This window comes from Alternaria viburni (genome assembly GCF_023758015.1).
Source record: "Alternaria viburni strain BMP 2772 chromosome Unknown scaffold_13, whole genome shotgun sequence".
Classification (NCBI taxonomy): domain Eukaryota; kingdom Fungi; phylum Ascomycota; class Dothideomycetes; order Pleosporales; family Pleosporaceae; genus Alternaria; species Alternaria viburni.
This window is the reverse complement of record NW_026055782.1, coordinates 674,398-689,183: the sequence shown is the minus strand read 5'-3', so window position 1 is coordinate 689,183 and position 14,786 is coordinate 674,398. Positions and strand designations below refer to the sequence as shown.

Below are 14,786 nucleotides of genomic sequence, written 5' to 3'. Positions count from 1 at the left end.
ATCCCGAGCTTTCCAGCCCATCACAAGCGCGGCAACATCACAACGGTGGAAGTAATGGCGAGTTGCCTGGCACGCCGGATCGCGTAAATCTCAGCTGCGACGCAACAAGCTATACGAACAGTGGACATTGGACAAGCATACTTGATAGCGTACGTGAAACCTCTCACAGAGACTCTTACCTCTCTAATTCCAGCCCAGATATCAGAGCTGCGCGAACATCTCGATCAGGTGCCCGTGTCGCCCGATCCAGATGACGAAGTGGTGAATGAAGTACCCGGTCCAGAGCTGCTGTTTGGACGTAATGCCCATGCGACTAGAGAAGAGCTCCTCGCTGCTCTTCCTCCGCGGCCAGAAGCGGATCGTCTCATTGATACATTCTTCATGTCAATGGAATCTCATCCAAGTATGCTCACTACCTCGGTTGAAAGGCGTCCACTGATGTCTCCAGCCCTCATCCACAAGCCAACCTTTCTCAAACAGGTGAGGTCATATGATCATTTCTACCTCTAGTAGCTAATGATCATACAGTACAATGAGCTGTGGACACAACCATCGGAAACTTCAACTATGTGGTTGGGTGTACTCTACGCTGCACTGGCACTTGGCTTTCGTTTTCAAGCCGCGGTGAACGCTCATCAGCTTGGCGATACTGAACTGGCTCCTGATCTGGCACGGATCAACTTCTATCGCGAGAAGGCTGCGCAATGTAAGCAGAAACTGGGTACAAACTACATGTGGTGCAACTGCTGAGTCCATACGTCGATATCTAGGTATGGTTCTTGCAAACTACACCAAAACACCGCCATACACGATCGAAGCGTTCTTGTTGTATTTTGGTACCGAATTTCTACGCTCAACCGACAGCCAGTTCAGCATCTACATGCTTGTTGGCATGCTTGTACGTCTTTGTTTCCGAATGGGATACCACAGGGACCCGTCGAGATTTCCGAACATATCGCCTCACGAAGGTGAGCTGAGGCGTCGTAAATGGCTCGTAGTCATGTCGCTAGATTTTACCACCTCTTCTCAAGCCGGACTGCCACGGACGATCATGCCGCAAATGTACGATACCCAAGAGCCCCGCAACTTGGGTGAAGACGACCTTCACGAAGACATGCTAGAACTACCACCCTCAAGGCCTGAAACTGAGTTGACGCAACTGCTTTACTCCATCGTTCTCACGAGGTTGCGAAGTGTGCAGGCCAGGATTGTAGATCTCGTCAATGCTACCTCGCTGCCACCGTACGGAGAGATCACGGAGATGGACGCCACACTAAGAGATGTCTTCGAAAAGATACCACAATCGCCAGCATCGAACACCTTCGACGATCTTAGTACCGATTTATCACCAGACTTCATGCGCTACACGTATTTGAACGTAGCCTTCTTGAAGGCCGAGCTTATGTTGCATCGACCCTACTTCGTACTCGGCCGAACCGATAGCAGATATGCATACTCCCGCAGGGTCTGCTTGAACGCTGCTATAGAGATGCTTCGCCTCCAGAGCAAGCTTGACGCTGAGGTCCAACCAGGAGGTCGACTAACTTCACCAGGGTGGCGTCTCTCTACCTTGAGCTGGTACATGTCTTCCATTATTGCGCAAGACTTCTTGCTCGCGACTACCGTCTTGGTAGTCGAGCTTGATGAGGAACTCATTGCTCCCATCCCACTGGGTTCTGAGCTTATGGAAAGCGGGGTGCAACTGGACCAAGCGTCCCCAACGCAAGAAGAAATCGTCGCGTCGTTGCGCTCCGCTTATCACATCTGGATCAGGGCTAGCAAGAGATCGCAGGAGGCGCGGAAGGTTGCTACAGCCGTGAAGCTTGTTCTCTCTAAAGTTCACGGCAGTGGGGTACAGGCTACCGACTCGGCGCACGGTGAGCGGCATCTTATTTACTACCCGCTTACATCTACTAACGTCATTGAAAGCGGCTCACATAGGTGCCCAACCTGATTTGACTTCCCCATCCCAGATTTTCGACATTAACAATCTTGGATTCGCTGTTCCCGACTCGGATGCATTTGACATGGGCAATAGTGCTTTTGGTCACGCGTTCGATTTTGGCTTCATGCCAATGGATCTGGACCAGTATACCTTACCTCTCGACTGGGTACGTTTAGCTCAGCTCATCGTTTGCTGTTGGACTAACCCATGGTTAGGGTGATGCGTTTCCCAACCTCCAGCCGCAGCCTCTTGGACAATATCCCCCAGGCTCGTTCTTCTAGCAGCAGAACAGCTGCGCGTTCGAGTATTTTACCAACTCTCGTTCACTCTTCGGCAACCAAAAGGCTTTGGCGAATGTACCCGAGCGACTTGGTGTCGCTCAAGCATTATGTTGAGAGGTCGCGATCGTCGCTCCTAAAGTTCGGTGTTTCAGTCGCACTAGTGAAGCGCTCCCCGTTTCTGCGGGAGCTACCACCTCGCATTCGCGAACTTCACGACCGCTCTCAGTTCGGCACGACGCGTACTCCCAATGCGTGGGCCCGGCCATGCGCAAGTTGTTTGGATGTCGACGAAACATCTCAGACCCCATCCATCTGAAGCTGGTTGTTGCTCCATGCCACGCTTTGGCCACGTCCTGCGACGCCGAAACAGGAACGCTGATCGCCAAATTTGCACATCCATCGCGATCTGGGGACTAGCAGGTTGTTTGAAACCACCGGTCTATCCCCGCGCAAGGCTGCATGTGCCGTATCCGCGACGATATATAGCAGGTCTATCATGCAACACTATAATCATGCGACAAGCCTACCACGTACATCCATGCTTCCCAGACATCGAGATTGAAGATTCCCGATAACCAGTAACAGTTGCGTCATGCTGCACGCATGTTGAAGCGCCTTACTTATCATCTCTGCGACAATGCATATGTCTTCTGCTATGGACATCATAAACCCGTACTTGTGTACTGACATTCGTCAGCACTGTCAGTCTCGTCGCTAGCGCCTTTCAACCACACGGTGTGTCGATGAGCAAGATGGATCACATAGAGGAGACCTTCTACACGGGAAAAGAGATCGCAATTGAGCCCGATCTTGGAGACTTGCGGAAGTCTACCGACAAGGCCCTGCCGGCGCCGCCCAAGACACCGAAAAGGGTGTTGATGAAGTACCGGTTCTCTGCTATCCTTTCGATCGCATTCGCGGTCGCAAGCTTCGTCTTCACGCTGGTACTGGTACTGGCGGGAAGCGATGAGCATATGTTTGGTGGACAGTACATCGTGGCAGTACGTATACCGACCTCGGTGAAATGAAGACAAATGTTGACGAACCGCAGCTGAATACAAGTACGATCGCCCGAGGGAGCTCGCAGTCAGATGCAACACCGAGACGATCCGAAGGCGTGGACGGCGAGGCACTAGCAGACGTCTACTATCTCTACATAAGGACAGTTTGTTCTGGCTCCATTTCCAATGCTCAAGACGACGCTTCCGATATCGTTGTCGTAGAACTATGCGAAAGCTACAGCGAGGCCAGTGACAGTGAGCAACACAATTCCGAAGGCATTTGAGGCTCGACTGACCATACTCCTGTAGGACTATTGACACTGACAACGCCAACTGATGGGTCTCAAGACCCACTCTCCCCAATCATCCTAGTCTCAACACTCCTCAGGACTATGGCTACCGTATTGGCCGGCGTGCGATACACCGTCTTCGCTTCCTTACTCGTCTCGCTCGTCGGTGCTGGCTTCTCCGCCGTCTCCGCCATTCCAGCCATCATCTTTCCACACTCAAAACTTCTCGCCTACTTCAACATCTTCTGGCCATTCCTTGCGAGCGCATTCGCCTTTGTCGCCGCCGTCCTGCTCACGGTGTTGATATCTGGGGTTTTCTCGGTGGCTGGTGACATCGTCGATGTTGCTGGGGGGAAGCTGATACAAGGTACATCCGTGCTTCTGATCGTATGGCTGGCATATGTACTAGTATCGTTTTCGGTCGCTTACTGGGGCGTTGTTTGGCTCGTGGAAGTCAGGCGATCAGGCCTCATCAGGAGAAAGAGAAGTGATGAAGAGGTCGGAAACTGGAAGAATATTGGGAAAGAAATATGGAATGATGTAAAAGGAACGAAACGATTATGATACCCCGCTCATATGTCGTACGCGGCACATCGTAGCAAAAGCATCCAGGTTGACTGTGCGTTACATTCCTGAGTATCTTGTGCTATGGTGAACGTGCACACACCCGACTTGTGCCGGTGCTAATCGGTACTTGCTCGCATGTTTTCCAGCATGTTCAGTCAGATCAGAGTCATGTGTCGAGAGTGTCCATCTTGGGGTGTGATCCAAGGCACGTGCGGCGTGGAGAGTCACTTTCTGAGTTGTGTCAAAGCTCTGAGTTTCTTTGTGTCGAGTTGGCTCTCAACGGTACGCGCCAACGATTGGTTGTCACGAATACTCGCTTCCGTCAGAGTCATATCGACTTCTGTGGGGTGGCACAACGAAGGCCGGTAAGACCACGAGCCGCTCCTGAGTGCACTTAGAGATTGATTAGCCATACCTGACTCTACCGATTCAAAGTCATATCTGCTCACACTATGCTGCTCGCGCTGAGTAGAGTCACTCAACTTTCCAACTATAAAAGGCCTTCTCTGGTGCTTCATTACCTTTGCGCCACACGATTCAGCTTTCAACAGCACAGCAGTCGACTCAACAGCCACACATATCAACGATCAACAAATCAGCATCAACTACAGCAACTAACCCTGGACTTGCCACTTTCGAGGCTATCCACATCCAAATATGTCCACTTCGATGCTCCCGCCACCGTTACCGCTCAAGCAGGGCCTCTTGACAGCTAAAAACCTTCATCACCGGTTCTGGCAATATGGTAATAGATACGGGCGTTACAAGACCACGGAAGAAATCGAAAGTGAGGACAACCCCACCGAGTTCTGGATTGAAGGCCCCCCGAGGCGTGCCAACTACAAGCGCAGTGAGGAGGATGTTATAAGTCACTTCACTACTCTTCAATCTAAACGAACAGAAGGGAAGTTGCCGGAATACGATCCTTACTGGGACAAAGAGCTCTTGAGTGACCTTACCAAGGCTGGGGGCACTATTCGCAACATCGTCACACTGGATCTTGGTAGTCTTTGCTACTGCGACGAATCAGACTTCGAAGGTATCGCGCGGGCACATCTGTTCGCTCGCGGTATTCTCAAAGTATTGTCCGACGCGGCAAACGAGGTGACAAGGTCGGGCAACCTTGACCCGTTAGAGGGGGCTAGATTTATTTGTGAAGATGATCACTACGGAAAGGAAGATCTCAAGTACCTTGGAATGAGTTACCTAAGTGACGGAACGGAGGGATGGACCAATGGCGGTCGCATCTTGCAGAGAAACAGCAACGAGGGCGTAGGTTGGTCTTACCTTGAAGGAGGCAACGGCGACTACATCTTCATCACCTTCAACCCCAAGAATCCCATTCGCCAGCTTCTCGCCAATTTGCTCTACACAGCCGATGAATTGAAAGATAGTTCAACCTGGAGGACCGCGAAGCTTGCCAAGCCTCGCGCAATCATTTGTCGAGATCCAAAAAAGGAAGGCATAGACGAGCGAGATCCAACTGATTACCGTGTCAGGAACTGGTTCAACATGCACTACGACCAAGTACACAAGTTTGATGAGGGTACCGGGAATAAGATATGGGGAGGAGACATCTATCTCTACACATTGAAGTCTAAGGGTTAGGGCAATGCCCCTTTGGATTAGAGTGTACAAGGCTCAGCTTAGGTTCATATTGGGACTTCGGAAGAAGTAATGATATATTGATAGTGATGGTATACTACAGTGTGAAACGGCCAATGCATGGCTTTCAAGGTTGTGTAATTAGATGCAGGCAGTCCATAGAATGACACTGTAGTAACATACTTGGTTCTCGGAATTGCTTGTTGAACCTCTAGGTATGGACGAGAATATTAAGGCACGATACTTTACTGGCATGTGAGCTCGACCAGGTGTGAAAGAATGCTTATGGCTGTCGCGATCATGGTGAAATACTGCTAGAGAAATCTCATATACCATGCATATTACCCACTGTTTGTAGCGTACTGTAGGCTTCGAAAGTTTAGAAAGAAGACTTCTAAACAGACATCTCTTGTGCAAGCGTTCTGTGGCTATGCTGACGCACTTTTCATGCATGACAAATGTGGAGTGTGATGAGATCCTATGCACAACGACATGCAATCACTGCCTTCCAATGACACTTTGCCAAATCGAACGTTGGTTGTACAAGATCTGAGCATCTGCCATGGCTACATTCCTCGCATGATACGCCCAGACGTTATATCATTGTGCGACGTTCTTCGAGTCGTTGCGAATTACGCAACCACCTCAGATACCCGGAAATGGCACTTGCACGGTTGCCTGCAAGCGACATTCCTGCTACCAGAGCTGAGCAGATCACTTTGAGTGACCATGCTTATAGCACAAACCACCTTGTGTGAATCAAGGTATTACTGCACTCATGGATAGTGGCACCAGATGGTTCGTGGGCCATTTTAGCCGTCTTAGCATCTCGCGGAGGTGATTTTACGTTTCACTGAACAGTCATAAACGTATAGATAGAACTGTTGTATTGAGCAATTGACATCGGAGTCATAGACTGGAAGATATAAAAGGCAACTGTTCTACACTCCTCCATCTACAACCACCGAATCGATACCTGCATACTCACGAAACAAGTTCAACAATCCACCAAGACAGATCCATCACTATGCAAGCGCGACAGCCACCAGCAGCGTCAGCAGGAGCCGACCATTTTGCTCGAGCAGATAAGGCTACGATCAGGGATGGTCTCACACAGGTGCCTGACAACGAAGGCGGACCATGGAGAGATTACGACAAGGTCGCCCACGTCGGACACAAGGGTATAGGGCGGCACCCTACCACTGCAGAGCTCCCTCAAAGGAAAGAGCTCGTTCGAAAGGGAGACCTCGCTCAAGAGGAAGAGTTTTGGATCAAAGAAGCGCGTTCTAAATTAGCTCACGACTGGGACGATAATGTCAAAGATGTCAGAAACACTTGGCACGAGAATCTTGCCTTCCCAGTACAAATCATTTTGACGAAGATCGGATACTCTCAGATGAAACGACCCGTCCCAGAACCAGACAAGCAACAGTGGGCATTGACGAACATAGTCAATCAAACACAAACAACCATCCGGAGAGCGGTATTCATGGGTTTAGGTACGATATCCAAAGCCGAAGGAGGAAAGTTCGAGCAAGCCATCTGTACCCATCTCTTGGCACGCCATGTAGTTGTCGCTCTGCTCGGGAGAGCGAAATGTGACTATCCGTAAGTCTGACCCATGGGTATAGATGTAAACTAACGGGGTATATCAAGTGTGGATACTCGTCCATTGGAGATCATCTTCGAGGATCCCCTCTACTCTGAATATGACATCAAGTTCCTACAAGAAGAGTTCATCATCGACCCTCTCGTCAAAGTCCGCGCGAGTAACGATGGAAGTGGATGGAGCGAGACACGCGTTCGAGTAGCACTGAACGAGAACACGTACGCGTTCATCACTTTCGGCCTGAACACTCCGCTTCGACAAGTCCTCGCTGGACATACCTGGGGAGAGAGAACACCTTACGCTCCATCCGCAGATTGGCAGCCACCGAAGAGACCCAGTCTTGTCATCTGCCGACCCTGGTGGGAGGAATCTGGCTTTGATCAGAGCGATAGTCGCGTTGTAAATTGGCTGGAGAGGTATTATGACCCATGGGAACTGTTAGAAGGCGATGTTGAGGGCGTGGGCAATTCGTGGGCTTATGTTTTGCATACGAGCCACTGATGACTGGTGGGAATGGCCTCTAGTCGAACTAAGTACATAGAAATGCGGATGAAATGGAAGATGGAATGATGGTTTGGACATATCTTCTACACATAAGCTGGTGACCTCAGGATGTCCTAACTTGGTGTTCTAGAAAGCAAGCTTAACGATCCAAACCGAGCTTTGGCCATGGCTTCATTCCCCAGGTTGGTCGTGTGAAGACTCAGAGTTACTGTGCGACACGTGCATTCATCGACCTTTCGCTTCGTAAACCAGCAAATGGTACTTCGGCAAAAGTATCATTAGCGACAAGCTGTAACACCAGAGCTTGACGGATAAATGTGGGCAAAAAGGACTCCTATAGTGATCATCTTGCGCGGCTCGAAGTCTTACGGTTCGGCAGATACAAAAATGTCCATAGGTTCACAGTAAATGGCAATCCGGCGTTTGAGGGACAAATTTATCTTTGGGTCTTGAGGCCCAGAGATAAATGGCTCCCAGGCTGTCGAACAGATGACTAGGTGCAGACCGGTCATAGAGGTGCTCATGTAGTTAGATATAGCTAGGCAGTTCATATAATGACACTGTAGTAGTCTCCTTAATACTGGGAGACGTTTGCCGAGATCCCACTCATTAATGTCAACATGGCATCGTGATGCTTGACTGAGATGTTGGCCTACTCAAATAGACACTCCTTCCCATGCGTCACGGACTTGCGGCAAAACCTTGAAAGACTGTTAGAGGATTCTGAAATGTGAAGTATTTGGTGTTTGCTGTGCAATTATCAACGGCGACGGAATGTGAGATCACGTCTTCGTCACACAATACCTGAGCATTGGCCATGACTGCATTCCAGGCTGGCCCACATGTTCGGACTCATTGTGTGACCTTTTTGGAGTCACTGTGAACCACTCAGCCGCTTCATGAGCCAATATATGGCACTTGCAATGGCAGATGCCGACTTGTGCCGTTGTACAATAGCCCGAAGAGTTGAATCGAGTAACTTGAAACAGGGTCAATTGCGTAGGATTATTGCTCAGATCATGGAAGATACCAGGCTGTGGTTCGAGGATCCTGTTAGTCTACCCCAACTCGGTGGGACTGTGCGCCTCATCGTATGGTCATACTCGTATACGGATGTGACTCTGACTTTGAGTAGACAGTGTTTCGAGTCATACAGGAAACAGTATAAAAGGCGGCTTTGGTTACCCTCTTCGTTGATCACTATCAACTTGATATTCCCATCTATACTAGTATACCAACTACATACGAACCAAACAAAGTCACCATGCAAGCTCCACAGCAAGCCCTAAAACTATCACTGTCGGAATCTTTTCCAGGGCCGACGATAGATCAAGTGAGGCAACTAGCCCCAGTACCTGATGACCAGATCAGTATTTGGAAAGACCCCAATAAGGTCGCTCACGTCGGTTTCCACGGCCCAGGACGACATGCTACCACTCTTGAGCTTGCGCAGGGATGCCAATCCTGGTGGCCGGATAGCCACGATAACAGCGAATACGATAGAGATGTCAAGAACATTTGGTACTCTACTTTGAGATGGCATATGGGGGAGATCCTCAGCCGAGATATCAAGCGACCCATTGTCAAGGCTGGCAAACGACCAGAGAAAGAGCTATTCCCGGAGCCTGAACTGCAAACCATGCTCAAGAAGATGGGCAAGACGGTCCGGAGGGTCGTTGTGATGGGGCTTGGAACACTCGAAAAGGCTAAACAGGAGGACTTTCCTCACAACTATCGATCTTACATGTTGGTCCGGCAGATTATAGGCAGTTTGTTGGAGATGCTGAGGAAGGAATACATCAAGGATTGGAGGTAGGTCTTGGCAGCACAAAGCCGTCAAACTGAAAGCACTGCAATTCACAGACTAACAAGTATGGATTAGCGAAAAGCCACACGTCGAAGTCATTTTCGAAGATGATTGGTACACGGACTTCGACATCGAATTCTTGAGCAAAGAATTCTTCGTCCTTCCTGACGTGAGAAATGAGGTGAGCGTCTCAGTCCGCGCAAGCAATAACGGAGGTTGGTTAGACGCAATAGTACCAACTGATGGCCGCGGTGGATGGATGGGTGATGACTGGATGTTCATCACGTTCAACACGAAGACGCCCATACGGCAAGTCCTCGCTGGACACGTCTGCGGGCCCGAGCCGCCTGAGCCGCCAAACCCTATCCAAGGGAAAAGAAAGAAGCCGATGAAACCTAGCGCGATCATCTGTCGACCTTGGGGGGATCAGGATCCGGAATCATGCGATTCATCAGATGAACGCGTTAAAAAGTTTTTTCAGGGTTACAATCAGATAGAGCTGCTGAAGGATGACCCCAAGGGGCTAGGTCATTCAGTCTTTCATTATTTGGAGCCTCGAGAGGTCGGGAAATTCGACGAAGAGCGATAGTGAGATTGGCTACTTGACTATGGGCTCAGACTGTAACTAGAATGGAATGATATCTTCGTCTGCTAGTGCTCCTGGCATATGTAAGCTGTCGTGGGAAAGAAAGTGATGATGTTCTAGAAGGCAAGCCTATCGTTCCTGCGCTAGCGGGGTGGCGAACGGAACGTGTTTGTCAGCCAATCATGGCGTGACATCGCCCCACCGCCTCCGCTAGCGCCAAGCTCAGGGTCAAGTACTCCACAAACTTCGAGAGCTGGACCCCTCTGCCCTTCACACACCCTGCAATTGTTCTTTACAACTGCCCAACATGCGGTCTTCAGTCTCTACCGCGACAGTGCCGTCCAAGGAGCCTGTTCCCCGAAGCTTCACTGTCAAAGGGGAGAAACTGCAGGAGCCAAAAGCCCCAAATGAACACGACCACTTTTTCTGGACATACACCGAAGAGCCCCATAGGACACGGCGAATGGCCATCATCAAGGCACACCCTGAGGTATGATTACTATGAAATCGTTTCCATTGAGCATAATCTAATCGTACACAGGTAACGAAGCTCTGTGGCCCTGAGCCTCTCACCAAATACGTCGTCCTACTCGTCGTCTCGATCCAAGTCCTCTGCGCATACCTCCTCCGCGACACGCCCGTCATATCATGGACATTCTTCCTCACCGCATACGTAATCGGTGCCACGGCCAATCAGAACCTTTTCCTCGCCATTCACGAGATATCGCACAACTTGGCTTTCCGATCGCCTCAGGCAAACAGGATCTTTGCCGTGTTTGCGAACCTGCCAATTGGCATTCCATACAGCGCCTCCTTCCGACCCTACCATCTGACACATCACAAGTCGCTGGGTGTCAATGGCCTCGACACGGATCTGCCCACTGCTTTTGAGGCAATCTTCCTCGATTCGGTTGCTGGCAAGGCCTTCTTCGCGACCTTCCAGATCCTCTTCTACGCCCTCCGACCTATGTTCGTTTACGCCCTACCAATGACCAAGATTCACCTCTTCAATGTCGTCGTGCAACTAGCCTTCGACTTTGCGCTCGTTAAATTTGCAGGAGGAAGGGCATTGGGCTACCTGATCATGAGCAGCTTCCTTGCCGGATCTCTACACCCGTGCGCAGGTCACTTCATCGCCGAGCACTACGTTTTCGAGAAGCCAAAAAAGGACCCGTCGAACCCCGCCAACAAGATCCCACTTCCCGAGACCTATTCGTACTACGGACCTCTCAACTTCTTCACCTACAACGTCGGTCTGCACAACGAGCACCACGACTTCCCTGCGATCCCCTGGACGCGCCTCCACGCGTTGAACCGTATCGCGCACGACTTTTACAAAGACTTGCCGCAGCACAAGAGCTGGGTGTACGTTATTTACCAGTTTATCTGGGACAAGGACATCAGTCTCTGGTGCAGGATCAAGAGAGAGGAGGGCGGCCGCAAGGTTGGCGCTGGCAGTGGATGGAACGAGGAAGAGTTGGGCTCCAACGAGAAGAAGGGACCCATCCCTGGTGTTCTATAGATCATTTTTAGATGATTTGCATATTTGGCGTTCTGAGCGGCCTGGTTTCATAAGAGCATAGAATCAAGAAGTATTATTCGTTACCAACAAATTCACTATTCAATGGAATACATCCTCACAGTAGTGGCCAGTCTGTTCGTGCTGACGACATATAGCACGACCAAGACAACTCAAACATGCCCAACAGCAGCGAGCTGCCAAAACGTCTTCCCCTCCCTCTTCACCTCCTGACAATAGGACCACCTCGTCCTACCCACAAACGCCATCCCCGGAAACATCCTGACCAACTCCGCCGCCGGCGACCCCCTCGGGAAAGGTCCCTGAGTCGGTGGCGTCGCTCCATCCACGCCCACAGCATGCGCAGGATACTGTGGATAGAACATCAGGTGTGTCGCTCTCAACGTCCTATAAAATGGGATTTGAAAGGCCAGATCTACATCCCACGCCCACATCCACGACTGCTTGACCGGTGTTGGTATGGCAGTAGGCGCCGCACCAATGCCTGCAAGCGTGATCCAAAGGTCTATACCATCTTTCCTCTCGGCGAAGATGGAACTCACTGCTATACTCCGGTCATCAGGCGTGGACTCGACAGTCAGCACGACGTCTCTGATGAAGACGGTGGCTGGGGTGGTGGCTGTTTGTCGCAGGCAGAATTTCACTGCAATCATGTCTTTGGTTTCTTCGCCCAGGAAAGGCAGTGTGGGGCGGACGGTCCATTCGTACTTTTTTGAGACGCCGATGCTGAAGGACCATTTGTCATTGTTGGAGTAGGTGAGGGTTGTGCGTTGGGATGATCCTGTTACCGGGGCGTAGAAGTAGGGGGTAGGTGGAGGGTAGGCGGCTGGGCTGCCGGCGGTGAAGGGGTGGGGAGTTTGGGGTGGTGGTGGTGTCTGTGTTGCTTTGCTTGATGGCGGCTCTCTTGGGCCACCGAAGTAGTGGAACTTCGGAGGCCGAAACGGATCAGTTCCCGTCGATGTGGTTCGGGGCGGCGGAGGCCTTTTGAAGCCTGGTGCATCGGGGGCAGGCGCTGGGGGAGGTTGCGCTGGAGGAGGTTGCGCTGGAGGAGGTTGCGCTGGAGGAGGTTGCGCTGGAGGAGGTCTCGCTTGGGGAGGTCGCGCAGTTGGTGTATTCGATGGCCTCACTGCCCGCGCTAGTGTCTTGTTGTAGCTCTTTCTCTTCGCCGGGTCGAGCAGTACTTCCTGCGCAGTCGTCGCTAGCTTGAAAATTTGTGTTCGCTGCTCAATTTCTGCTGTTGACAAGTGCAGGGTCTTGTCGGGATGGTTCTTGAGCGCAACCCGCCTATATGCCTTTCTGATCACAGCGTCATTAGCCTGGATATCGATACCGAGGACCTGATAGTGATTCGCATTAGCCATGATCAAATGCAGAAAGAAGACGAGAATCAAAGAGGTGGCGTTGGCGGTGGGGCGTCGGTTGGCAGACACAATTTTTCCAGTACGACAGAACTAAGCGCTGTGAAGGTGAAAGTGAGTATGCTAGATGAAGCGCACGCTGTGAAAAGACATCAAGTAAATTTCCCCTTCTCATGATCACCGATTCCGCATCCTAGTCCTGCTGTCGCTCATTACCCTCTGTTCTTCTACTGTAGTCGCCCAAGAGTGGTTGCATATCGGTGTGTAAACACCTACTCTTTCACAGCTCTTCAAGCCTCTGAACTCCCCGTTCCTTATGCAAGACCACCCTAACCATCCTACCCTTATCATCAAATAGTCCTTCGCGCAGGCGCTCTAGGTAAATCTCATAGCTCGGCATATACCCATCAATGAACGCGCGAACCTGCTCGTCCGACATCCCCGACCCCTTGATCTCAATCATCTTGTGCTCTTGCTGCAGCCGCCACGTGTACACGTTCCTCAGATCATCCGTGTCGATATGAATGAAGAGGTCAAAGTGTTGAGGTCCCATGAAGGCGTCACAGTAACGCTTGAGGTTCTCGTTCACTTCGAACAAATGGGGAAGCTCATGGTTTGCAGGGGTGTTGACGGTGAGCTTTCCGGCTTTTGCCAACGAATGTCGTTCTTCGATGAAAGTCTGTGCAACGGGCTGGAAGCCGATGCACCAGCCTTCGAAGACGACAACGTCAGGTTTTTGCGATATCGTTGGCCACTCTGATTCAGGTGCTCGGTCGCCTTCGCCGTTGTACTTGCTCTTGTCGAAGCTGGGTATCTTGAGATCGCCTTTCCCAGTATATTCTTTCAGATCGCCGAAGAACTTCTGGGCTAGCTGTTCGTCATGTGTACCAGGCTGCCCACGAGTACGGTGGAGCTTGTTGTTTGGATCACGATCCCGCTGGGCCACTAGCTCATCATGCGTCTTGTAGAAATCGTCCAGTGAAACTGTGATCGTATGGAGGCCATGGTCTTTCGAGAGAATCTTGACAAGCTCTGATGCCCATGTCGATTTTCCTGAGCCTTGCAGGCCAGTGATACCAAGTATGATAGGTTTTGACGACTCCTCATGTCGCAACTTGATCTTAGGAAGCAGGACTTCGAGCGTCCTGCGTATGTTGTCTGGTAGGCTAGACATGACGCAAACTTTCCGGTATGTGTAGTCCTGCAATCGTGAGGTACGACCAGTGTTGGCTCTCGTCTAGCCCTGGCTGTCATCCGAAGTATATATTAGCGGACATGTATAGTCCGGAGTGAAGTCATTCGTACCCGCCGCATGGATGTCGGCCCGAGCGCACCCCGCACTTTCCACGAGCTGTCAGAGTACCATCGGTCACCACCCCAAAGACAAGGCTGCAAACCGAGAATCTTAAGATGTAACTTCCCATGCAGAGCCATGCGCTTACGGTCGTACAAACCGTTATCGCCCCTGCCGTTATATTGCCTATTCCCCTCGCTACCGCCAACAACCACCTAGCACGACACCGCCGTGTCAAATTTCCACAACACCCAAACCAATAAGCTACGCAGCGGCACAACACCAAGCAAATTACCGCTGCGGCCTCGCTACCACGATCTAATGCCAGGGCGAGCAGAAGACGAGTTACAAAGTTACTGCGTTAGGAAAGAAAAGAGGAAAAGTGTGGATTGTGGCATG

The 14,786-nt window shown here is 50.9% G+C and overlaps 8 protein-coding genes across 8 annotated transcripts; 6 read left to right on the top strand and 2 right to left on the bottom strand.

Annotated features, from left to right (window-relative positions):
• Positions 1 to 1,000: 1,000 nt before the first annotated feature.
• On the top strand, positions 1,001 to 2,340 carry J4E79_006611 (uncharacterized protein; the record flags this gene model as incomplete). Its single annotated transcript, XM_049355481.1, has 3 exons — positions 1,001 to 1,877; positions 1,942 to 2,111; positions 2,233 to 2,340. 3 exons carry the CDS (start codon positions 1,001 to 1,003, stop codon positions 2,338 to 2,340), a joined length of 1,155 nt encoding a protein of 384 aa, XP_049210154.1.
• Positions 2,341 to 2,978: 638 nt separating this feature from the next.
• J4E79_006610 (uncharacterized protein) lies at positions 2,979 to 4,081 on the top strand (the record flags this gene model as incomplete). Its single annotated transcript, XM_049355480.1, has 3 exons — positions 2,979 to 3,227; positions 3,278 to 3,482; positions 3,600 to 4,081. 3 exons carry the CDS (start codon positions 2,979 to 2,981, stop codon positions 4,079 to 4,081), a joined length of 936 nt encoding a protein of 311 aa, XP_049210153.1.
• A 660-nt stretch (positions 4,082 to 4,741) lies between these two features.
• On the top strand, positions 4,742 to 5,692 carry J4E79_006609 (uncharacterized protein; the record flags this gene model as incomplete). Its single annotated transcript, XM_049355479.1, has 1 exon — positions 4,742 to 5,692. The coding sequence occupies one exon, from the start codon at positions 4,742 to 4,744 to the stop codon at positions 5,690 to 5,692; it is 951 nt and encodes a 316-aa protein (XP_049210152.1).
• A 1,024-nt stretch (positions 5,693 to 6,716) lies between these two features.
• Positions 6,717 to 7,799, top strand: J4E79_006608 (uncharacterized protein; the record flags this gene model as incomplete). The annotated part of the gene is made up of 2 exons (XM_049355478.1): positions 6,717 to 7,297; positions 7,346 to 7,799. 2 exons carry the CDS (start codon positions 6,717 to 6,719, stop codon positions 7,797 to 7,799), a joined length of 1,035 nt encoding a protein of 344 aa, XP_049210151.1.
• Positions 7,800 to 9,066: 1,267 nt separating this feature from the next.
• J4E79_006607 (uncharacterized protein) lies at positions 9,067 to 10,198 on the top strand (the record flags this gene model as incomplete). The annotated part of the gene is made up of 2 exons (XM_049355477.1): positions 9,067 to 9,614; positions 9,685 to 10,198. 2 exons carry the CDS (start codon positions 9,067 to 9,069, stop codon positions 10,196 to 10,198), a joined length of 1,062 nt encoding a protein of 353 aa, XP_049210150.1.
• Positions 10,199 to 10,502: 304 nt separating this feature from the next.
• J4E79_006606 (uncharacterized protein) lies at positions 10,503 to 11,717 on the top strand (the record flags this gene model as incomplete). Its single annotated transcript, XM_049355476.1, has 2 exons — positions 10,503 to 10,685; positions 10,737 to 11,717. 2 exons carry the CDS (start codon positions 10,503 to 10,505, stop codon positions 11,715 to 11,717), a joined length of 1,164 nt encoding a protein of 387 aa, XP_049210149.1.
• A 397-nt stretch (positions 11,718 to 12,114) lies between these two features.
• J4E79_006605 (uncharacterized protein) lies at positions 12,115 to 13,096 on the bottom strand (the record flags this gene model as incomplete). The annotated part of the gene is made up of 2 exons (XM_049355475.1): positions 12,115 to 12,122; positions 12,214 to 13,096. The coding sequence occupies 2 exons, from the start codon at positions 13,094 to 13,096 to the stop codon at positions 12,115 to 12,117; spliced, it is 891 nt and encodes a 296-aa protein (XP_049210148.1).
• A 277-nt stretch (positions 13,097 to 13,373) lies between these two features.
• On the bottom strand, positions 13,374 to 14,267 carry J4E79_006604 (uncharacterized protein; the record flags this gene model as incomplete). Its single annotated transcript, XM_049355474.1, has 1 exon — positions 13,374 to 14,267. One exon carries the CDS (start codon positions 14,265 to 14,267, stop codon positions 13,374 to 13,376), a length of 894 nt encoding a protein of 297 aa, XP_049210147.1.
• Positions 14,268 to 14,786: the final 519 nt, after the last annotated feature.